Source organism: Agelaius phoeniceus, chromosome 1 (genome assembly GCF_051311805.1).
Source record: "Agelaius phoeniceus isolate bAgePho1 chromosome 1, bAgePho1.hap1, whole genome shotgun sequence".
NCBI lineage: Eukaryota > Metazoa > Chordata > Aves > Passeriformes > Icteridae > Agelaius > Agelaius phoeniceus.
In genome coordinates this window covers 71,458,374-71,483,401 of record NC_135265.1, presented here as the reverse complement: position 1 = coordinate 71,483,401, position 25,028 = coordinate 71,458,374, and the positions used below count along the sequence as shown (strand labels likewise).

Below are 25,028 nucleotides of genomic sequence, written 5' to 3'. Positions count from 1 at the left end.
TTTTATTTTCACAAGCCATGTTACACTATTTGCTGCCATAACCAAATCATACTTACTATTCAAGTTCCAATGAATAGCCTTTATTATTATTTTTGCTTCAGTCATTTTTATGTTCTCCTGTCTTTTCTGCAAGGTTTCATGTGCTATGATGAATAAACCTTCCTTTTCGGAAATTTTAAATTAAAATCCCTTTTTCAGGCTCTTTTTTTTTTTGTTTCAAAGAATGGACTTATTCCAAGTAAAAGTGCATGTCTGACATTGAGCTCCATCCATCACTTTATTGGGTAAACACAGAACAGGCAGCATGGGGCGTGTCACAAAATAACACAAGATATATTCCAAGGGGTTTGTCAAGTCTGCTCCAAGTACAGCTGAGAAGCTGTGCTCTACCTTTCCCTGGTGAATCTGATAAGGTAAGCATTTCTTTCAATTATGGCTTAAGTTCTAATATGCAAGATAATAACAATTGTCTTTTACAATACTTATAACTGTATTGATGTAACCTCATGTTTGTGGCCTTCAGGATCAGTTGAAGAAACTAATTATCACAGGATGCCTTCTGCAGAAACCTTACCTACCTTCAGATGTATTGTCTGTATTATTTTGCTGTTTCACAGTCTGCCATATATAAAGTCAAATTATTTGTATTTATGAACTATAATTTTGTTTACCAACTCTTCCACATTGTAAAGCTGGTGATAAGTTACAACAAACTTCCTTCTTCCTCTACTGCTTTAACTTTTCATTTAGTATTAAAAGACAAAATTGAATTTGTTTAAATTCCAGGGGTTATGTAAGATATTCTCTGAATGAAATCAAGGAGTGCAGAATGTTCAAATGATCCCATCATTCTACAGTTCTGTGTTATCTTTAATAGTTACATTTTCAATGATAAATGACAACAAAAAACCCCCCAAGCATTTGCTTCATGAATCTGTTTCTTCTCCAGGAACAAAAACAGAGCTTAGAGCCTAAAATATAACAGTAAGTAGAATAGGTAAATAATAAAAAATCTACCTTATGTCGCCTATACAATCAGTTCAATTTAGAGAGAGAATGAGCATCCATTCCATCAGGGGAACAGTTAGATGCATTGTTGTTCAAATTACCTCACATCAGGAGATGACTGTCACATGAACATGTTGATTTGATAGGGACTGTGATAGATATGGCAGAGTACCCTGGATTTTATTCTCTAGCAGCTGCACACTGTGTTTTCTAGTCTGTGTTTTCTTCTTTCACCAGCCTATGCACAGCCGGCAGATGTCCAGCACTTTGATTGCTCATGAATCCAAAACCATATCTGCCTTTTAAATCCACATGACTGGATTCTGTTTGCTGAAAAAACTCTGTTTGGGGTTCATGTGCACTGAGTTTTTTGCATTACAATTGACCTATTTCACCAGAGTAAGTCAGACTCTTTCTGTTTCCTTCAGACAACAGGGATTTCACAATGGGCTCCATCAGTGCAGCAAATGCAGAATTTTGTTTTGATGTATTCAAAGAGGTGAAATTGCACCGCAGCAATGACAACGTGCTCTTTTCCTCCCTGAGCATGCTTTCAACCCTGGCCCTGGTGTATATGGGAGCAAGGGGTAAGACTCAATCCCAGATGCAGAAGGTATGTTATTTACACAGGTGTAAAGTCACCTCTACTTATGCTACTTGTTCCTTCTAAGTAACATCACTGAAAAATATCCACTGGTGAGCTTTTCACCTGTTTCAAGGCACAAGAACTAAGCCAAAGTCACAAAATAGAGAACTGAATCAAGAGTTACACATAGAAAATACTAATAAAAGGTGCATATTTTCAATATAACAGGCAGTTGATTTAAACATTAAAAAAAAAATAAATCTCAGGGACAATAGCAAAATAGATTACCAGTCAGCAATTTTATGTTTTTTAAATTCTGACAAGTTCCAAATAACCTTATCAGATTTGCTTTTTTAATACATATAGAAAATAAATCCCAGAAAGACAGGAAGACAGACTATTTTTAGCAATACATAATATATAACTCAATTAATTTCTAGATATTCAGTAGAAAAAAAATATAATCTAAGGAAAGAATAGTATTGAAGGTCACAGATGGCTTAGACCACTTGCAAACTTACCTGTGAATTTTTAGTTAATCTATTTTCTCATAATTTTTTTTTCTGACCCAACAGGTTCTTTTACACAAGCATGTGTAAAATCTCATGTATAAATCTCAAATTCACATTGTTTTTGGTCATGCTTCTCATTTCTACCACCGGTATTTTCTCTTGCAGGTCCTTCACTTTGATAATGTTACAGAGGATAGAGACATTTCTGACTCCCAGGTAGAGAAATAATTTAATCTTCCTTTCTGTCTTATTTTCTCCTCAGAACAAAATAGAACTTTTCTGCCTCTCCTCCTGGCTGTTTCAGACCCTGACAAAAACTATAGTAATGGCCTCAAACCAAGGGGATCTGTGGAGGGAGGGAGAGAACAAACATAGAAAGACAGTAGGTTGCTTATCTTGCATCAGAACAAGTAATGGTGTGGGCAGAATGCTTTGGACACCAGGGTGTCTTCCCAGGCAATTGCTGCCGGGGGATGAGTGAAGAGGGCTCAGTACCCAGAGCCAGGGTACAGCAGGGCAGGACGATTTTCAGCTGGGCAGAAAGATGCTGGGCAGAGAAGAGCCCAGAAGTCTCAGTGACAGGAATTCAACTGCATCTTTTAAAAAGCACATTTCAGGGGATTTGTCTTGACAAGGATGAATTTGCCCGTTCAATGCACCACCACCACAGCACTGGCTGTCCCAAAGGAGACAGTCTGTGGGGGAAGACTGCCCTGTAGCATCACTCTTAACTGAAAGGGACCAGACTTTAGGATCTTATTTCCTTATGCAATCTATCTTCTTTTTTCATGTCATCACCTCAGTGTGGCACTGCTGAGTACATCCACAAAACATTCAAGGATCTCCTCTCAGACATCAGGAGGCAAAATGCTACTAACTCACTCAGGATTGCTGACAGACTCTATATTGAAAAAACATACCCTATTCTTCAGGTGAGTTATACTGTGAACTGACTTCCATGAGATTTCCTGTAAATGCCCTGTGACTCTGCCCTAGAGATGCACCATCAACAGTAGCCCACTCTGTTGATGAAGAGGTGCTTGTGAGCCATGAAAGGAACTGGTACAAAATGAGTTTGGACTTTTCCGTGCCTCTTAGATGAAGGCAAAAGATATGATGGCAGAAAATATGCCTATATTGCAAATCACAGGGAGTAATCAAGATTGCTGTTAATTTACTAGAAAAATGGCATGTGATGAAAAATGTAAATTTTAAGGAAAATTAAATAAAATTTATTAGTTGAAATATTGGAAACTGAAATTGTCAGTTTTCCTAGTGAAAGGAAGCTTCGCTTTTGAAATCTAAGAATGTGAGAATACAATGTTCAAAACCCTAAAGAGTGAACACAAAGAGAAGGAGACAAACATTGTCTGTCCTTAGAAATGTTTGTTAAAGTGAAACTGTTTTGGTAAAACAAAGGAAATATATCAAAATTTTAACTTGGAACCCTGTCTCATCAAAAACTGCCAGACCTATATATGTGAAGCAGTCTTTCTTGTACAGCTTTAAGATTCAGTTAAGGAAGACAGATGTGACTGACATGTTCAGTGTCTGATGCTCAGACCCAGGAGTAAACATTCACTGTTCCTTAAACCATTCTGCTTTATTTCACAATCTTGCTTAAGACATCTGTACAATTCCAAGTCCTCATCAGTCTGACAACTGTAACCCTTTTGCTATTAGGAATACATAAAGTGTGCAAAGAAATTCTACAAAGCAGAGCTGGAAGAAGTTGACTTCAAAACAGCTGCAGAGGAAGCAAGACAGCTCATCAATTCCTGGGTGGAGAAAGAGACAAATGGTAAGGGCTCAAAAATTGGTAGCAGGCATTTTCGCTCACCTACCTTGTCTTCCTCTCCTCATAACCTCTAGAAAAGGTGGGTCCAAGCAAGTGCAGGTTGCTTATTGCTATGAAAATTAAACTCCACAAAACAGGAGCCACCACCCTCAACCCAGCATCACAGAGATTTGTGCAGAGGAGCTGGATCTTACCTCTCTCTGCCCTGTCTCTTTCTTAAAGGACGGATCCAAGATTTCCTGGTGTCAGACTCTGTTGATCTCCATACTGCGCTGGTCTTTGTGAATGTCATTTACTTCAAAGGGATATGGAAAACTGCATTTAAAGAAGAATACACTCGGGAAGAGCCTTTCAACGTGACTGAGGTAGGAGGGCACGGACACACCTCTGGCCAGGGCAGCTGTTGGCTCACACAGGCAGGAGTCTGGGTGCTACAAATATCTGTCACAGGTTGGGTGATTTTTCTGAGTCCATCATTGTCAGTAAGTGGGCCTAAAGCCAAGTAGTGTTCACAAGATCTGTGTCTGACCAGGCTTCCAGGGCACACAAGCAAGCAAGAGAGGAAAATGGAGATACAGCTCTTTTCCAAAGGCAGCATGGTTGAAGATTGAGTCCTGTCCTTTCAAAGGCCTTGTACATTTGTCTGACCAAAGAAAAAGATTGCTCCCACATTGCATCATCTCACATTTTTGTTTTTGCAGCAAGAGAGCAGACCTGTGCAAATGATGCGTCAGAACAGCACCTTCAGAGTGGGAAGAGTGGCTGAAGATAAAATCAAGGTCCTGGAGCTTCCATACACCAGTGGAGAGCTGAGCCTGTTGGTGCTGCTGCCTGATGACATCTCTGGCCTGGCACAGGTATGGCCCTGGCAGGGCGAGTAGAAGGGCTGTGACTTTAGTGAGGCTTGGCTGCTGTCAGACCTTTTGCTGCTCACTGACATTGCAGCTGCCCACCCCATGGCTGTGTGCTGGGCTGGGAGGGGAGCACAATCAGAGGCAGGCAAGGTAGCAGGACTTCTATCACTGTGAGTGGTTTCAAATGTTTACTAAAGAAGAAGTTTGTCCTAGGGGAAATAAAAAATGAAAGTGATGAAGAAAGCATTCCAAGAAAGCATTCCATTTAACTTTTGTCTCAGACATTTAATGCCCTGCCTGTCTTTGCAGATTGAGAACAAAATCAGCTATGATAAACTCCTGGAATGGACCAGTCCCAGGGTGATGGAAAAGAAGAAGGTGAAAGTGTACCTCCCACGCATGAAGATTGAGGAGAAATATAACCTCACATCTGTCCTGACTTCCTTGGGTATGACTGACCTGTTCAGCCCCTCTGCCAACCTCTCTGGCATCTCTGCAGCAGAGAGCTTGAGGGTATCTGAGGCCGTCCACGAGGCATACATGGAAATCACTGAAGAGGGCACTGAGGCAGGTGGCTCAGAGGTTGTAACTGGAGACATCCAACATTCCTCTGAGTTTGAAGAGTTCAGGGCTGACCACCCATTCCTTTTCTTGGTCAAACACAATCCAAGTGACATGATACTCCTCTTTGGTAGATATTGTTCTCCCTAAGGAGAAAAAGGGCTGGAAATAATGCTTGCCTACCCCTAAGAAACAGACCCCCTTTACTCTAGTATTGTAGTATGATCTTATCTCTTCACTAAGTGGAAAGCCTTCAGTATCTAGGGAGATATTCCTGCAGAAGCGTGTGACTTTTCAGATCTTTGGGTGCTGATATTTCTGCTTACACAAGTTGTACTTAGGACTTATATCCAGGAATAAATAAGAACTTCAAGAGGTAGCTTAACATCATGATTGAATAACTTAGGATTCAGGACCACTGTTTTTATTCTTGTGAGAAATTCTGACACTGATATTGAGAGTCTGGTTTTTCTACAGGAAATAAACACAGCTATTAAAATAATCCTGTTCCTTTATGTTGATCTCACTGTGCAACCATCCTTGAATTGATGCCTGGACAACTTGCAGACGAAATTCTTAATTTCAGCAATCATTCTTTGAGTAATGCATTTGTGCTTCTTTGTGCTGCACATACTGTAAGGCTAAGGTCTTGTTCAGAGGGGGCATACAGAAAGTTTCGCATTTCTTCTTAAATCATCATCTCCAAACACAACACCTGCCTGACTGATACAATTTCCCATCTTCATTCCCATGATATGCCATTGATTTTGTGAATGTCAATTGTCGGTCCTTCTATTTATTCTAATAAAAGCATTGCAAACTAAACATGTCTCTACCTGTTTTGTGTTACTGCACCACACAACCAAAATATATATTGGGTCATTGTTATTTACAGAATGCGTTTAGACTAGGATTTAGATACTATTTTCAAAACCAGAATGTACCCATATATGAAATCATTCAAGAGCCTAACATTTCTTTTCCTAAAATTCTGAATTTAAGCAAGATAAGCCCCATAGCTCCTGTTTTTACCTTGCACTCATCTCCATATGACATATTAAATAACTCAGTTTTTTAAATCTGCTACTGTATTTCCAGAGAGTTTTAAAATATTTCCTCTAATTGCCCCCAGGAAATACATTAGGGGATGCCTAAGAGATACAAGTTCAAAAACATGAGGAAAGGATTGCTATTTTTCTTAAAAGGTGGACTGCTTCAGCTGTCTAATACCCACAGGAACCGTGTGAGAAAATCTTTTGTTACTGCCTTTTGATAACATAATCCCCTAGAGGTATCATTTCCTATTTCAGAGTCTTTAGGGGGAAGGTTCTTCAGGTTGCAGTTTTTCCAATTGAAAGACTTATTAGTGTTGATCACAGACTTAAGCAATCTTTCTTCTGCTGGCATACACGTGCAGAACTTCAAATCACAGTACTAAAAAAGTGCTTAGAAAAGGGAGATAGTTGGCAGTATTTGGAGCTGCCTCAAACATTTCAGAAGTAAGTATTAAATATAACTTGAAATGATGATGCTGACTATAGGGAAACATATCTTGGCTGCTATGAAGCCTATGGAAGAGCTGCAAATACTGGTCTTCCCAAGACAGTTTTAAGGGATTAGACACGGTTAGAAGTATTCAAGTAAATACGTATTCTTGTTTATGCAATTTCAAGCATTTCTATGCATATAATGTTCTGCTTCCCTTAAAACCTAAGGCAGCAAAGAGAGTTTTGCTACAAGTAAAACAAAAAAGAAAAAGGCAGGATGTAGAAAATACTTTTCTAAGAAGCAGAGGGTGAAAGTTTATAAACAATTATAGATCTGTTATTAAACTGAAACAAGTATATCTGTCACTCTGTGCTTTCTAGGTACAATGAAAATAAAATTAATATTTATTGAATTATATAACATTAATATAGAAAATAACTATTCTCTTGTTTAATTGTTCCTTTGCTTGATGATTATTTTAAAGAAAATAAATTGTGAAAATCAATGGTAATGAAATGAAGATGAATGAAATGGTAAATGGTTTCCTAAAGCTACATCTGAGAAAGGTCCATCTAATGTCCTCACTGTGAAACAGAACTATTTGACTCATTCTACATTGGGCCATTAGGTGTCACTAGGGATACAAAATGATGTCTCAAGTCTTCTGACAGAGAGACATCTGTTGAAAACTAGATCTGGGAGCTTAATGTAGGTTCCAATTTTGTTCTTAATTTTTGTGCAAGCAGATGATTATGATCAATATACTGAAAATGTAAGCCAGTGGCACTGGGCTTGAAACCCGGTAATTTTTTGAAGAAAAAGACAGAAATATTATTTGGTGAAACATCAGAGGCATTTTAAAATGTCTGTGTCCTGGAAAAAATATCATGGTCAAACACTGTAGAATGGATGGAGCTGTTTTGTTTATGAAAGAGAAACCACCCTCTAAAGAGGCTAAAATGAGAGGAAAAAGTGCAGATTCAGGGAGGTTGAATAAGATCCCCTATATCAATGGCTGGGCCCAGTACTGCACTTGTGCATTGCTGGTCTGGGCTGGCAGGACCTGCTGCAAAGGCTCTGCCAAGGTCAGTGTGGCTGCTGCAGCTCCCATGGGAAGCAATTCTGAAAAGACCAGCGTGGAAGGTGTTACAAAGGGATGAGGGAAGAGCAGCCATGAGGAGAGCAAACTCTGCCTGCTGTTTCCTGGCTCTGAAGTCTGGTAAGAGTTTAATAACACTAATCCCAGCTCCCACAAAGTCTGGGTATTGTCCTGCAGCCCTTCTTGCCCCGCTGGCAGCGTCATTGAAGATGGTATGTCAATAAACTGCCATCTGTCCATTCACTACACTCCATTTTCACTATGTGCCATGTTGTTCTGGGTTTACTGTTCTGCCAGGGGTGTGTGGAACAAAACCAGACACACACAGGACAGCATTTGAAATGCTGTGTGAACTATTTGTAGCCTTCCTTGTTATGTCATTTGGGGAAGGGTTGAAGATGACATATCTTCCCTGCCCTTTGGGGAATATAAATTTCTGAGACTATTCCACATCCCTGCATATATGACTTGTGAGAGAGGCCTGCTGTCTCCTAAGCAAACTGAATCCATGGCTGAAGGCACAAGATTTAGCAGGCATTATCCTGTAACCATAGTCACTAGAGGAAGTGCAGAGAACCCTCTGAACTCCAGGGCAGAGCTGTCCTGGGTTCCCAAATGGTATTTGAGAAAGCACATCCTGCTGAATCAAGCTGAAAGCTACATGTCTGCCAGAAAGGCTTTGACGCACAGCAGGGCTTTCTGTTTCTTGGCTAGTGAGCTAAGATTGATCAGTAGGGAAAAGGGACAGCAGAGAGGAGATTGTCAAAAAGCAGCAAGGGTGGGGCTGCTTGGCAAGGAAAGGGGATACACAGCAGGAGGTGACAACAAGACCAGAAAGGCAGGGGCTTTCCCATAAGATATTATATACTGCAGTTCCCTACACTACTGCTACAGTCCAGTGATTGCCAAACAAGCCTGTGGTGATGAGGTAGGTCAAATATCAAGCCTGCAGGTTAAATCCAAAAATCAGTGTCTGTAGTGCTCCTAACCAGATCACTGGTTAGTACAGAACACTGTACATTGAGGAGTTAGTGACCATGTAAAAATGGATCTGATCAGGCTGATCAGTGTGTGCAGTTTTGTGTTAAGTTAGGCTGCACATACTGCGTAGTGTCCGGGACCATACGGTGCTGAACATATCATGGGGCTGTGGGCTAAACTTCATCTGCTAATCATAATGGAGAGCCTCACAGATGGAGGAATGGAGAACCTCACAGATGGTCCTGACCTGGCACCCTGTGATGATATTGCTGGCATATCCTTGTCTTAATCTTGAAGTGAAGCAGCATTTTTCTGTATACTTTCATTCATCAGTAGAAATTATAAACAGAACATACCCATAAAATTGTAAAGATCACACTACCAGTGAACCTCTGCATGCATGGGATATGCACAGTGTGCTGTTCCCTGAATAAAGACCTATCCAATGCTGCACCACTTTGGGATCTGACCACTGGAAGGGACATGAAATTGACTATGCTCTCTCCTTTTCCCTTCTCATGTCATTTCCAATAAAATGGAAATGGAAATTTAATAATTTTTTTACTAGTGTCCAAAATGAATACTTGCAGTGTCCATCTTGCTTGAGGTTCATGGCGAAGCAAACTAGCAAGGGCTGGTCAAGAGACACCACCTAAATTCTTCTCTTGAGTGAGGGGGATGTAGACCCCCATGGAGGCATCTCACAGCTCTGCCACAAACAGTGCTCAGATTCAAGGCTTGGAAGCTGCTTCACGTGTCCCTGGGCCCACGCAGTCAAACTTTTAGGAGAGGGATGATTCAAGAGCAGTGGTTTCTGAAGTGCTGAGTGTTATGGAGGCAGTGTCAGAGGTGGACTATTTGGTGTATCTTCTGACATAGGAACTTAAGGGCATCAAAAGAGGTTAGCAGAAAGCGGTTAAAAAACCCCAGCACATAGAGGAAGCTGACAACAAACAGCTGAATGATGGAATTAATGGTCAAAGAATGTGGAAGATGATAAAATTTCACATGATTTTAAAGGGGAACTGGACAAAACCATGGAAAAGAAATCGGTTGAGAGGTAATAAATGTACAGAAAATACTATCAGCTATTTAAGTTCCAGGACTGACAACAGCCAGTGTTAGGACCCTGAAAGCACAGCCAGCTTCAGCAAGAGATTTCCCCAGCACCCTCTGCACATGGGTCTGGAGCCTGTGTTGGGTACCGGCACCATTTGTGAGAGGAGGACACAAACTGTCCTTGGGCATTTGCAGCAGACCCTGTAATGAATGAAAAGAGCTCATACTGTGCCAAATCTCCAGTCAGAAGAGCAAACAGCACCTCTGCTTGAGTGTAATTAAGAAAGAGTGGACAGAGACATGTGACAGATGTGTCTGGAGAAACAGAAGACATGGAGATGTTAATAAGAAGGGGATGTTATAAAGAGCACAGCTGAAGGCACACTCTTGGGAGTCACTCTGGGGCATTGCAGCCACAGGCAGCTCATGCCAGGGCAGTGACACTCCAGAGGAACTGCAGCCTGCTGGTCACTGATGCTGCAGCAAGGACATCCTTGTGGAACTGCAGCTCCTGAAGCAGACTAGAGCACAGAATAAAAGTGAGCAGCACTATCTGGCAGATATATACAGTTATACACCAATCACAACCTCTTCCATTGCTTGCTGCTCCACCAAAGGGACTGGTGAGCACCGAGTATAACAAGGAAGCTGAAACTAGTAAGCACAAGAGGACACTTTTTGTATTGAAGTGAAATGTGGGGAAGCAGGATGAAGGGTCTGTTTGTTTCATGGTTTGTTACATTGTCAGACACCAAATAAACAACAAAAATTTAATGTTAATCAGCAAGAAATTAAGTGAAACTCCCCAAGCCAAAGCTGTTGTCCACAACAGAAGCTTGTTTCAGCCTAGACATAGCACTGAAGTGCACTACAGGTTCCAGTTCTACCTCCTGACAGATCTCAGTCCTAAGCCTTGGAGCCTTGTCTCCAGGCCCATCTCTTTTGCTCATAAGTGTATGACAGAGCTCTGAGTGCACTAATGAATTTGTAATAGTCCTGCACTAATGAATTTGTGAGAGTCCTGGAGCCTCTCCCACACCTGTGACCCCAGGAGCTCTGAGCTATGTGCTGGACTTTCAGTTCCCATGTGTATTACATCAGTGGTGTGTCACTCTCCAGTTCAAACACAGCTGTGCCCATTCCTGGCCAAGGACTCCTAATGTGACCTTGGCCCTGGCTTGTGATCACTGGACCTGGACCTGCCTCTGCTGTGTGAATTGACTTTGTGGTCAATGTTGTCTTTGCACCTGCCTTTGTTCTGCCCGTGGTCTCCAGGCCTGCTCTGCTCAGCTGCTGAGCTCTGGCTGGTAGGACTCCAGCTGGGGCATCCCCCTTGCCTCCTGGTTTGTTCCTCTTTGGGAAAAGATGGCCCTTGCTGCTCCTGGACAGTGAGCTCAGTCCTGCCTGAGCACCCTGCCAAGCAGGAGGAGCCTGGGTCTCCAGTCACACAGGGCCCTGTCCTAACAAACCTTCCCAATCTCCACAAAGCACTCACTCATTACTCAGAGCCAGGCTCCTGAATATTCCCCTTCCACCCAGCCAGACCATTCTTCCTGGTTTGTTCCTGACCAGCCTCTGGGGACTGTTGGGATGCCCTGACCATCTCACTCCGTTCTTGACCTCTCATGCCATGTCCGTCTCCTATCCACTGCCCTTGTCCCAGCTCTGTGTCCCCTGAAACAGCCCCCTAGCACCCCACAGCCACTGAGTCACTCTGAAGTGAGTCCCTCCTGAGCACAGGTCTCCCTGAGGAGCAAGGGCACGCTGTCCCCACAGAAGGGGCTGCACTAGAAGCCCTCAGTGGCCTTGTTTTTCCATGGAACCTCTCCCAGCTGCCCAAATCCCCAGATCCCATGCTACCCCCCACCCTGGGCCATCAGCCCCCACCCCAGTGACACCACATCAGGGGCTGTTCTCCCGTTCCCCTCAGTCCTGCCCTGCTTGGCCATGGCCTGCTTGACAACAACTTGTGCACTCATCTCCTGGCTTGAACTTGAGCCTACTCTGTCACTGCTGACCTGCCTCGTAGTCACTGGATCTGATTGCAGCCCTCACCTGTGGAGAGACTTCCTGGCTTATATTGCCTCATGTTCTGAAGGCTTGGTTGGAGCTGTCACCCTTTCAGGGTCTGTCCTGTTTCCCTTGCTCAGGTGCGATGGGGCCGGGCCCAGGTCAGCCAGCCTCCCATTCCACAGGCAGCAACCAGTTTTCATTGCTCCCTAACCTAGGCTCTGGAAATGGACCATGGCCCTGGCTCTCCTCTTGCTGTGTCCATGGATGCTGGAGGACCCTGTCACTGACATTTGGTTCTGCTTCCCTATGGTCAGATATTGTGGTGAGGGCACTGCCCTCCCTGAGGGCTGACTCTTGGCCCAGCTCACTGTTCTCATGGAGCAGCCCTGCTCCTGCTGCTTCTCTCAGAAAGCTGTCAGACAGCTTTCCACCCAAAATACTGCCTGCTTACTCAGGCTATAGTTTTCCAATGTGACTACAAGGATATTATGGGAGATCATCCAGAAGGCCTTACTAAAGTCAGGTGTACAATATCTTCTCCTCTCCCTTTGTTTATATGACAAACTGTCCCACCCCAGACACCAATGATGTTTGTCAGGAGAGATTTGTCCTTGGTAAATCTGAGCTGGTTTTCTTCATTATCTTTTATTCCTTCACATGTCTCAAAATGTTCCCAGGAGGCTATGCTTGGAAGCCTTCTGCAGGGATTTGAGCTCAAATACAATGGTACACCAGGGCATTAGTGACCTACATAGTATTTGACGGGAGAAGGTGCAGGCCTGAGCTTGTCGAGCGTGGAGCTTGGCTACCCATCCTGTGCTGTCCTGTACATCGCCCTGGGCTGCAGCATGAACTCTGTGTACGAGTCAGAAGGGAGGAACCTGTAGGTAGCTCCCACTTGGCATGAGTGACTGCATCCCTGCCTCTTTGCATTTATCATAAAGTGAAGCAGCAGGTCTTCATGTGAACATCCTTCTGTTTCTCAGAAGAAATTAACTGCTTTCTTCTTTAAAAATTCCTGCAAGAGCTCTAAAGACCAAAGTGTCAGTGAACACCTATCTCTGTGGATAGTGATCTTTCCAATGCTGCACAGCTTGGGGTTCCCAGCAGCTAAGGGAATATCACAGAATCAACTATGTTGGAAAAGACCTTTGAGATGATCAACCTATATAAGCAGGCTATAGGTCCAACCTATGACCTAAGACCACCATGTCAACTAGACCATGGCACTGAGTGTCACATCCAGTCTTTTCTTAAACACCTCCGGGGACGGTGGCTCCACCACCTCCCTGGGCAGCCCATTCCAATGCCCAATCACCTCTTCCGTGAAGAATTTCTTCCTGATGTCCAACCTAAATCTCCCCTGGTGGAGCTTAAGAGTATGTCCTCTTGTCCTATTGCTACTTACCTGGGAGAAGAGGCCGACCCTTACCTGGCTATAATCTCCTTTCAGGTAGTTGTAGTGAGTGACAATAAAAATTATCTATATTATTCTCTTTTTCCTTTCAATGTTAGCTGGAATAAATGGTATTTTAGGCAGTGTCTCAGAGACTGTGTTTTTCTTGACACAGATCATTATGAGTACTAACCCTTAGTGCCTTGCAGCAGTGCACTACACCTTTTCAGTGACTGAAGAGACCTGTAGTCTCCTCAATTCTCCTCCTGTTCCTTTCTGAAAATTAGTCAGTTTTTCAAATCATCAGGGACCTTCTCCAATCATCCTGACTTTTCTTTAGTTTTCATTTTGCTGTTGCACCCAAAAACCTTTTCTTACTGTCCTTCACATCCCTTGTCAGTTTTCCTTCCAGCACAATTTTTGCTTTTCAGATTTCATCTCTGAGTGCATGGTGAAAGCTTCTATGCTCCTGCCTGGTGGACTCTCCTTGCTTTCAACACTTGTACACTTGCTTTTTGCATTTGAGCTTGGACAGAATGAAGGCACCTTTATCATCAGACACATGTTGCTTCCACAGAAAGATATTTAGCAGGTATGGAAGCAAGGCAAAGGCTTTGCATGTATGTGAGGCTAAAACCCATTCAACCACAGTAAGGATGTTTTTCAAACATGGGAGTCAAAGACTCCCATCCAACCCATTGCTGGCCTGTGGGATGTGATCATTGAAAATTATGCCATGAAGGTCACATCAACCTATGTCAGGGGGAGCAGTAAGAAATCATCATCTGTATAATGAAGTCTAAGCCTGTGTCAGTCTCAAATGAATAAAGGGATGTGAGATGTCATATGGGATATTGCAACGACAATTAAGGGCAATGACAAATGCCCTGTCACTGTCTGTGAGAGATCAAGGCAGCACTGCAGGCAACAGTGCACATCTCCAATGGAATAGAGCAGTTGTAGAAAGGTGCCATGTGGGCCATGGGCTCTGAAGGAGCTTGACCAGATACTTCATTTGCTTAGTACTGGGGAAAAAAACAGAACCACAGAACAATGAAGAGAGAAACCATCGATAGCTGCAGCACCCAGGTCTGCAATGGTAACAAGTGAGACAGTCAGCTGCAATCAGTAAATCTCTCTGTGACTGGTTACCTCTGTCCCTGCTTGAAAGCCAGCTTCTAGAGTCACAATGTGGAATGAAGACAAACACAAAACAATTAACATGCTCCTTTCTATTGGCAAAAGAGCAGGATCAAGGACAGAATCCTGAGTTCTGAATAGGTTTTTGTGATTAGATGAGAGGCTTTGTTCTGTGAACTGACCTGGACTTCATATCCTTTTGGTTAAGTTCCTTTTACACTGTCAGTTGTCCAAAGCTCAGGTAGTCAAGAGTCTGTTGGTTTAGGGACAGCTCCACAATGAAATGCCTGGCAGAGGAAAGGGCAACTGAGCCTTAGCTGACCTCTTTCTTGGGACAAGCATTGTCAAACAAGGATGTGTGACTGAATTGTTGGTACAAGTACAGCTGTACTTGACAGGACAATCCATTGCCAGTTGTCACAGGTAGTCTTCCAAGTGCAGGAAGGTTTGCTTACTTTAGACCTCATGTCAAGCAGACTGTAAAAGACCTTTTAGGGTCGACGTTATGCTGCTGGTCTGCTCTGTTCCAGTTCTTCATTTGCTCATGGGTATATTCTGTTGCTTAAAATGGGCCATTAACTCCCAGTCTGAGCACAGAAAACCACACCAGACCCCTCATAAAGAACACAGCTTCCCTTTATCAAACATTATCACAGCAGAGCTTTTTATCCTCCATGTATTTGCTTATTGTGGGTGTGTTCTTCACCTGAAGCTCCAATTCTTGGAGAGAAAACATGATTTTCCTATAAATCATGCAACAAAGCTCTGCATCAAATGCATACAAAGCTGTTCTGAAGATCTGGAACCAGGACACTACACAGAAGTTAAACTCACCAGATTAAAAAAACCAAAAAACAACTGGGATAATTTTAATTCTCTTCTTGCAGTGTGATAGTGTGTAAAAAAAAAAGATCATCAAAAGTGAAGCTCCTTCCTGAATATGTTTGTAAGTCCTAAAATTCAGGTCATATGCGATGAGCTCTACTTGTGATACAGGTCTGGACACTTCTGTAATTCATGTATGATCAACCAGACGAAGGGAATGGGAATCATGGTTGTTAAGCAGAGAGTCTTGAAGGGCATTTGAAAGGCAGATTTCACTGAGGTAAATACACTGACCAACTCTCACATGCAGCAATTGAAGACCAGTGTGTTGGAAGTAGAACTAAACCCTTGTGGACATCAAGTGGCCCTATACAAAAAAAGGATAAGGAGTGAAAATAGTGGCATAAATCTGAGGTGCACTATAAACAATGTGATAAAACAGCTTATTAAGTGAAGACACACAGGCTTGAAGAATCATAAAGTATCTCAAATTGGAAGGAAACTATGAGGATCATTGAGTTCAGCTCTCTGATCCTTTCAAGACTACCTACAAATAAACCGTATGACTAAGGGCATTGTCCAGATACTCAGTGAACTCTGACACACGGGGTGCTGTGACCACTTCCTTAGGGAGTCTGTTTTAGGGTGTGACTGACCACTCTCTGGATGAAGAACCTTTTCTCAGTGTCCAATCTGAGCTTCCCTCAATGGAGCTTCATTCCATTTCCTTGTGGCTCATCACAGGTCACCAGAGAGAGGAGAGCAACACCTCCCCCTCCACTGCACCCATTGAGGAAGTTGTAGGCTGAGATGAGGTCACCCCTCAGCCTTCTCTTCTTGTCCTCGAGGCCTTTCACCATCTTTGTCACTCTCCTCTGTACAGGCTCTTACAGAGAGATGTCCTTCTTACATTGAGGTGCCCAAAGCTGCACACAGGACTTGAGGTGAGGCCACATCAGTGCAGAGTAGAGGGGGAAAATCATAAAATCAGAGAATAGTTTGGGTTTCAAGGGACATTAAAGATGTCCCCTGCCTTTGGCAGGGTCAATCACCTCCCTCGACCAGCAGGTGATGCTGAACCTGATGCACCCCAGTATGTGGTTGGTCCTTTTGGCTACCAGGACACACTGCTGACTCATATTCAACTTGCCATTGATCCAAACCCACAGATCTCTTTATGAAGGGCTGTTTTTAACCTCTCATCCCCCGATCTGTACTTGCAATGAGGATCACCCCATCGCAGATGGAGAATCTGGCACTTGCTCTTGTTAAATTTCATACATTTGGTGATTGCTGAGCCCTCCGGTCTATCCAGATCTCTTTCTAAGACCCTCGAGGGAGTCCACAGTTTCTCCTAGTTCAGCACAGCTGGCATTAGCCCACACTGGCACGTTCACTTCAGCTTTTTCATCATCATCTTAGAAGGATGACTAATAATCAATATTTTGTGGGCACAAAGCTTAAAAGGAAAGCAACGTGTGACTTGGGGTCCAGGCACATCTCCCACTATTTAATCATATGTGAGATTTTCTTCTGGCTACCTAGCACTTCTAGAAAGCACTTCTGCCTCTCCTGATGTCTGTGTTACCACCTCACCTCACCTCCTGAGCTACACACTGACAGACAACGACTCATCGAGGGGAATGCAGATTTATATGGCACATTTATTTTCACAAAAGGAAGCAGACTGAGGTAAAGAATACTGCACTGCCTAAACTTTTGACAGCAGTACAGGAGACTACTCTGCTTAACAGAGATCACGGTTATGTCCCATATGTTCTAAAGAATTACATCATGCTGACTTTGAGATCCCACTCCTGCCTTCCCCCCCTTCTCCCCCCGCTTTTAAAAATCACACTGTACTTTGCAGAGGTCAGAATGGTTTCTTAACTGTTTGTCCATTCTATTATTCCAATACAGAACAATAGCTTTTATAAATGAAATATACTTGCTATTATATATTATGATTATCCCACAGACCATGAACACTCTAGCTGGATTTGACAGTTCCTCCATCATCTCTCATGCCATTAAGTTACTCATGGAAGATCTGAGAGATACAAGGCAAATGCATACACAAATATATTTGAACTGACTGTTTTTTACTTTATCTAGAGTTATGTTTTGCTGTTAATCCCTGAGAATAAAATACTTTGCTATAAAACCACATTCATAGAAAGATCTTTTATAAATATTCCAGCTTCTCAAAGAAAATGTTCCTGTTTTTGACTTTCATCTCAATTGGTTTTGTCACATGCACCCTACTTTACTTCCCCATTTTTTAAGAAGAATAAAAGGCTAAGTCCTGTCCTCTTATCTCTTCTGTCCAGCATGGCTGCATTTTGTACATTCAGAAAGGACTAACTGAAAGAGAGTTCTGGTCTATTACTATGAACATAATAACAAATTGACTAATTATTGACATATTGACTAATAACTGCTAATTATGTGTGATGTCACTAAGGTTTTTACATTTTTTTGTTTCTTACTGCTATCCCAGTATCTCATTGCAAATGAGGCATTGTTTTCCAGCCTCTTCTCCAGCCAAATGGTCCTGATGTACTGGTGGAAAGCACTGTTAAAAAGCATAAAATACTAATATTTGTTCTCCCTTCAATCAAACCCAAACCCATTGAAACAAAAAAACCTGACCTAATACCATTAATTTATTTTTATGGTGTCAAAAGTCAAACTTCTGAGGGACAGCAGTGGGTGGGTCACAACTCAGACTGTATAAATTCCCAAGGGCTCAGCCAGTATACCCACATACAGCTGGAAAGCTGTATTGTCTTTGGTGCTGAAGCCTGAAGGTAAGAATTTCTCTAGAAAAATTTACCTTCTCACTGCATTATTCCTTGGTTCTGACTAAACTTAAAAAGAGAGAAGTGATTGTCTTGTGTTTGATATTTTTCAGGACAGAATATTTACATGATGTTCTCTACAAATCTCACCAGTGTACATGCATCCTACACAGTTTTGTTATATGTAAAATCTGAATGTTTGTGGTTTTGGGGAGGTTTTTAAAGTTATTCTCTGTGCTTAAAATGTTATTTTGTGCTCAAAACATTATTCTATTTCAGAGCATCTTATCTTCCCATTCTGTATCTTTTAAGATTGATTTTGACAGACAAGCAATAAGTTTCCTTGCTTGACCTCTCGTTCAAAAGAGTGAATTGAGAGCAGAACTGTGGTGTTCGGTGAATTTGCTAAGTTTATTTTAGTGTGAAATTTCTCTAAGAGTTGCATTTCTAAAATATAGAGTTGGTGAACACAACATAAAAAGGTACGTGGGTGCACAGATGTACAATTTTTAAATAACTTATAAGTGGGATCATGTATACAGATGAGAGAAAAATGTATACAAGTGAGAGAAAAATGTGTGTGGCTGTATGTGTATATCCAAGAGGCCAGTCACAAAACATTTTGGTAGAGTTGAACACTACAAAGAGAAACTTGAGATCCTAGCATTTAGCTCCAACATAAGGGGCTGGATTTTGAAAAACAGCAATTTAATTTCTCAGACAGATTATAGTCTGAGAAAACGTAGCATGTTGATGCAAAGCAAACTATATCTGAAAGCACAATACAATGAAATATGAATTTTGTGCATCAGTCTTGCTCCTAGATTTGGTGACATTAGACAAATTATATTGCCTGTCCATGCTTCTATTGCTAAAACACGGGTAAGCTACAGGCCTTTGAAGATATACTGACAGTAAGTACTGTGCAACAAATAGATACTTTACTACACCTTCTTATTCTTAGAAAATAAAAATAGCTAGCCTCTGCTTTTACCTTTATCTGCCCAGAGCTAAACCAAATGGAAATGTAATTTGTGCTTAAATTTCCAGCTTTGCAAGTATATGAAAGAGAGAATATTTTCATGTTTTCATCAAGCTGCTACAAAGTACTAAGGAATTGTAGCCTTCAGTGAATAAAATAAGTACAGGCAATTGTTATTTGACTTCTTTGAAAAGGTAAACAGAAACCACATGCAGATTCCAGAGCTCTGAGGAGCTGTTAAAAAAGGTGAATGTATAGAAATGCAGAAGGAAACAGATTTGTGAAAACAGAGTTTCTAACATGCATGAGAGGTGAGAATAGAAACAGACATGTTAACATAGAATGATTTCCAAATTACTTGTTTACATTTTATAGCCTGAAAATTCCTATTAAAGTGCACGTGTTGTGTGTGTGTATGCTATTCCATCATTACATTGCTATTGTCCTTCTGCTCTTTGCTCTAGGCAATACTGCTGCACAATGGCCTCCATCGGTCCAGTGAGCACAGAAGTTTGCTGTGACATATTCAGGGAGCTGAGAAGCCAGAGTGTCCAGGAGAATGTCTGCTACTCCCCTCTGCTCATCATTTCAACCCTCTCCATGGTCTACATAGGTGCAAAAGATAACACCAAGGCTCAGATAGAAACGGTGAGACTACATTGAGGATTTAAACCCTCCAGAGCCACAGCCCTTAATGATATTATAATGTCCCTCAGAGGCTAAGGAATGTGGATCCAGAGTTACCAAAACATGGATCCAGAGTTATCAAAGCCTGTGGCCACCTGAAACTCCCACAGTGCTAAATAATCAGCCCATAATCTTGAGACTGGATTTAAATTTTATCATAGTTTAGCAGTAGAATTCTCAAAGACAAAAATACGTTCTAGCAACACCTTTTTTTTTTTTTTTTTTTTTTTTTAATAGGGAAAGGAAATAAAATCTATAGGGAAAGAGCCAAAACATATCCACAGACTGCAAAGTGTTTCATGTGTTTCCTACAGCTCTCACTATCTTCACAGAGTGGCTGTCTTGTTACCTACAAGAAGGTTGGCATTATTGGTAGCACACACTGGAGCTGAATCCTAGATGCTCAATAGAAAAAAGGATCATCTAAGCAGGCAACAGTATGCATGGCTGTTCAGAGATGGTACTGATAGATTGCACTTTTTGAGTAATTCTCAGTTAGTCAATAGGTTTGCTTCAAACATGATGTGTTAATCTCTGTTGCATAACCTTTTTCTTGTCACACCAGTTATTTCAACTACTGTTATTCTTAATTACAGGCTATCCACTTTGATAAAATCCCAGGATTTGGAGAGAGTACTGAATCTCAGGTACAGAAACAATTTAATCCCTTCTCTATGTCGGTTTCTCCTGGGAGCAAAGTCTATCAGATAAAGCAGTCTTGTACCAGTTCCAACCCTATTCCAATGTGCATAGAGCCCTTCATCCAGCATTTGGGGGGAACATTTAATTCATAAGAATGAACAGAGAAGGTGGGTAACAGAGAATTCAGAGCAAGTATAAAATGACACCCATCACCATAATATTGGGCCAATAGGGGGAAATTATAGATATTTGTATAACTAGGCAAAGTAGCTGGGTGCTAGTGGTTAAACAGAACTGGTTGGGAACTGGTCTGCTGAAGCTAAACTACTGTAGCAGAAAATTAAAAGTCCCCCCAAATGGCATGAGGAAATTACAGTAGAAAACCAGCACTGAATTATATATATTACAAAATTACATCAGCACAGGATGAACCATTTTCTAAGCAAAAGCATCTGAACTACTCTACTCCTTTCATATAGTATGTAATACCGACTCATCACTAAAACTAGGGTAACATCATCTCTATATTTGTATTCATATCAATCAGTGCGGCACATCTGTGAGCATCCACGCTTCACTTAAGGACATTGTCACCCAAATCACCAAACCAAGTGACAATTATTCCATCAGCATCGCCAGCAGACTTTATGCTGAAGAGAAATACCCAATTCTGCCGGTGAGTTGCTTTAAGATCTGATCTGAATGTCAAAACTGTAACTTTCTGTAATGCAAAAAGCACTGTCAGAAGTGTAGGGTCCGCTAAAAAAATTTTCTTCCATATGGAAAGATTCTATCTATCACAGCCCTAACCCCTGAAACTCTTGAGAAAAAATGTGACTAGCCAAAAAGATGTTTGTGCAAAGTACAATAAAGATCCAATTAAGTCAAGGTATAATTAATAAAGAGATAACTCCAACTCTTTTCTCAACTTGGAAAACAAACCTGAAAAAAACTTCAGGTTCTCAAAAATGTTCCAAGGTTTTCCATTGAAAGGAACATTTAATTTGAAATTCAAGGAGAATACCATTGCAAAAAAAAAAAAAAAAAAAAAAAATTAAAAGTGGGCAAAGAGAATAAAAACCCCATACTTAACTCAAATGAATGTTTTAGATTAAACTCAGTTCTGGAAAATATTTTTTAAAATGTGGGCATATACTCTTGCTTGAAACAATGCATGTCAAATCTTAAGATGCTTATGAACTAGCTCATAGTTTACTGATGAGCCTTAATAAGCAGATTGCTCATATCTGTTAATTTCATTCTTGCCTTTTACATCTGCAAAATGCTTTGACATTCTGAGCTGAAAATGGCATACTCTTTCTTTGCAGGAATACATTCAATGCGTGAAGGAACTGTATAAGGGAGGCTTGGAATCCATCAGCTTTCAAACAGCTGCAGAAAAATCCAGAGAGCTCATAAATTCCTGGGTTGAAAAACAGACAAATGGTAAGAGGAAGCCAAATGTCAGCACAAGTATTTTCCCTTCTGCCACCATGTCTGAACAACATGTGAGAACATTTAAGTCAGGTGATGAAAAATCAAAACATCTCCCTGTGCTCATTATCCTGGATAAGAAATCAGATACAGAACTATCATCTAACATCAGACACATCCCTGTTAGAAGACTCTCTCTATCTGTAGAGGCTTTCTGGATATGTAATATTTCCAGTCCTGATAAAAGGGACTACAATATGCTAAAAGATTTCCAGTCCTGATAAAAGGAAGAGCACTAAAATATGCTTTTTACACACTGACAAATAGTTTGACACCAATGTTTCCACTTTTGTTTGATGCAAAAAGTATTAAATGTTTGGCTGGGAGACCATCCTGAGATACAAGGTTCCAATGGTTCTTCCCGTTGACACAAAATATGCTAATTTTGTATCAAGTAAATCTCTGGATCTTTTATCTCTCACTATAATTCTTTATAGGGAGAGAAACAACAACCATTGCCAACAGTAGTGAGCAAATCAACCTTGGAACTACAAGATAACAGCTACAAAACCAAAGCAATGTCCTTGCCCTACACTCTCCTTCCCACAAATTCTTTACCCTCCATTTAATGTTGAAAGTGCCAAGTAAGATGTGTTATACACAGATGTATTATACATGTTCTCTTTTCCTGTGCATTTTGAAAGGGTCGATCAAAAATATCCTTCAACCAAGCTCTGTGAGCTCACAAACTGACATGATCCTGGTCAGTGCCATCTACTTCAAGGGATTGTGGGAGAAAGCATTTAAGGAAGAAGATACCCAGACAGTTCCTTTCAGAATTTCTGAGGTATGTGGGCCTACATCACTTTAAGGGTGTCATGTTCGAGAATTTATGAAGGGAGTTGACGAGTTGCTGTATAATCTTACTGAAAAAGAGCAATCATCAGCTTTACCCATAAGTAGGCATTTCTACACTCTAGGAATACTCTTTCTGAAAACTATATTGTTTTCTTTGTTTTTTCAGCAAGAAAGCAAACCTGTGCAGATGATGTCTCAGATTGGTACATTTAAAGTGGCAGAGATCCCTTCTGAGAAATGCAGAATCCTGGAGCTTCCATATGCCAGTGGGTGGCTGAGCCTGTGGGTGCTGTTGCCTGATGACATCTCTGGCCTGGAGCAGGTATGCCCCTGGCAGCTAGGTTTCAGAAAACCATGAACACAGTGAAATTTTAGGTGCAAAGAAACTCTTCACAATAAAGTTATCTTAAAGCACATCCCCAGCACAGATCTGAATATTGGCAGCATGGGATTGTTGCATAGAGACACACATCTCTCTCAGTGGTCCTGCAAAAGTTTTTATGAGGATGGATTGCTAAGCAACTACTTTATTGGGTTCAATTTTTGTCACTGCAGAACAGATTCTTCTCAGATAAGCAGCTGTTACTCCAGCACTTTGAGCTCCAAAGCTTTTATATTTCAATTTCTGCATACTGAGGAACTTACTGGGAAGTTCATCTTAGCTTGAGTATTTGTAATTATTGAATGGTTTGATAGCCTTCAACATGCTTCCTTCATGTCTTCAAAAATTAAACTATCTAAAAATTGAATACGAGTACTGGAGTGATTAAAGCAATTTCAGAAAGTAAAACACACATGACATATTACTGTTGGTATGAAAAGAATATAGTCATTAGCAGGAATGCAGTTTGAATAGGAAAAGTTATGCAATAAATCCGAGTTCATTGAAATGATTGCGCACTAACTCTAAGAACCTAAATTATAAAACTAAAGAGTCATTTGAACACAGCTAAATTTCTTCAGTAATAACTGATAGCTCATTTATTACTCATTTATTACTTCAGGTATTAGTAAAACCTTTAACACTTCCTTACTTGGAGGTCCTAAATGTAAATAGAGCTTACAAGTCAGAAGCACAGAATGACCTCTGGAATATATTTCTGAAGAAAAGAAGATAAATTGGCAAGAGCTTTGGGAAATTTGCTGAGTAGCCATCTAGTCAGGACTATAAATTGCCAGTGAGCCTATTAAAGAAATAGGAAGCAGGACAGAGAAGAGAGAGTCATGGTTTGCTTTCCTCTTCTAGACACGTTAATCCATATATACCCAGAAAATACACCATAAGAAAAGCAGTCAGTTTAAGAGAAAAAACCCACAATGGTACTGCATTGCTACAAAAGGTGTCGTGCTCTCATCCCAGAGATCTAATTTGTTTGTTTCCTTGCAGCTTGAGACCGCAATCACCTTTGAAAATCTCAAGGAGTGGACCAGTTCTAAAAAGATGGAAGAGAGGAAGATTAAAGTTTATCTCCCCCGCATGAGGATTGAGGAAAAATATAACCTCACATCTGTCTTAAAATCCTTGGGTATCACCGACCTGTTCAGCTCATCAGCCGATCTCTCTGGCATCTCTTCAGCACGGAGCCTGAAGGTGTCTGGAGCATTCCATGAGGCATTTGTGGAGATCCATGAAGCAGGCAGTAAGGTGGTACGCTCATCAGGAGCGGGGGTAGATGACACAAGTGTCTCTGAAGAGATTAGAGCTGACCACCCTTTCCTCTTCTTGATCAAGCACAACCCAACTGACAGCATCGTGTTCTTTGGCAGATGCTTTTCCCCTTAAAGAGAGGAAAGCTGAAAGAGTTTCTGTCCCTCCCAGCAAGACCCAAAGTGCTGCAGTATCAAGGGTAAAAAGAAACACAAACTTTCTCATTTGTCCATATTTTCTAAAACCAGGATGCTTTATTAAAAAAAATGTAAAAAAAAAAAGAAGTTAAGGCAGAGAAATTTTGAAATTTTGCTGGAAAGCAGAGGCCCTTTGCCTTTCCTCTATGCTGAGTATTATTATTTACTCATAGATGAAGAGTTAAAGGAATGAAAATCTGACCCAAAGAAAGCATGAGCATTAACAGAGATGTTCCTGGTGCAATTTAACAATAGTGCCGAATCATCACACTGAAAAAACACATCACCTTTTTTGGGAAAAAAATGCAATCTTCTAACTTAGCCAGATTTCTCTACAGACAAATTTCATGATGTCTCCCCTGGAATAAGTCACTCAAAATTTCCTAAATTAAACTCTAAACTACTACCAATCATACCTACTCTGATAAAGCAATTGGTTTTTATTTCTACCCCTGATAC

At 41.2% G+C, this 25,028-nt stretch overlaps 2 protein-coding genes across 2 annotated transcripts; both read left to right on the top strand.

Moving 5' to 3' along the window:
- The first annotated feature begins 215 nt into the window (after positions 1 to 215).
- LOC129134778 (ovalbumin-related protein Y-like) lies at positions 216 to 6,130 on the top strand. The gene is made up of 8 exons (XM_054654445.2): positions 216 to 413; positions 1,437 to 1,621; positions 2,272 to 2,322; positions 2,910 to 3,038; positions 3,790 to 3,907; positions 4,127 to 4,269; positions 4,606 to 4,761; positions 5,068 to 6,130. Exons 2-8 carry the CDS (start codon positions 1,454 to 1,456, stop codon positions 5,467 to 5,469), a joined length of 1,167 nt encoding a protein of 388 aa, XP_054510420.2. The 5' UTR covers positions 216 to 413; positions 1,437 to 1,453; the 3' UTR covers positions 5,470 to 6,130.
- Positions 6,131 to 19,583: 13,453 nt separating this feature from the next.
- On the top strand, positions 19,584 to 24,507 carry LOC129134772 (ovalbumin-like). The gene is made up of 7 exons (XM_054654433.2): positions 19,584 to 19,751; positions 20,387 to 20,437; positions 20,980 to 21,108; positions 21,761 to 21,878; positions 22,571 to 22,713; positions 22,891 to 23,046; positions 24,112 to 24,507. Exons 1-7 carry the CDS (start codon positions 19,584 to 19,586, stop codon positions 24,505 to 24,507), a joined length of 1,161 nt encoding a protein of 386 aa, XP_054510408.2.
- The last annotated feature ends 521 nt before the right edge of the window (positions 24,508 to 25,028 follow it).

Excerpts from the sequence above, each read along its gene's own strand:
- LOC129134772 (XM_054654433.2), top strand. The coding sequence starts at position 19,584 with ATGGCCTCCATCGGTCCAGTGAGCACAGAAGTTTGCTGTGACATATTC. Across the intron at positions 19,752-20,386 it reads CCAAGGCTCAGATAGAAACG|GCTATCCACTTTGATAAAAT; the intron begins GTGAGACTACAT and ends TCTTAATTACAG. Across the intron at positions 23,047-24,111 it reads ACATCTCTGGCCTGGAGCAG|CTTGAGACCGCAATCACCTT; the intron begins GTATGCCCCTGG and ends GTTTCCTTGCAG.
- LOC129134778 (XM_054654445.2), top strand. The coding sequence starts at position 1,454 with ATGGGCTCCATCAGTGCAGCAAATGCAGAATTTTGTTTTGATGTATTC. Across the intron at positions 2,323-2,909 it reads GAGACATTTCTGACTCCCAG|TGTGGCACTGCTGAGTACAT; the intron begins GTAGAGAAATAA and ends TCATCACCTCAG. Across the intron at positions 4,270-4,605 it reads AGCCTTTCAACGTGACTGAG|CAAGAGAGCAGACCTGTGCA; the intron begins GTAGGAGGGCAC and ends TTGTTTTTGCAG.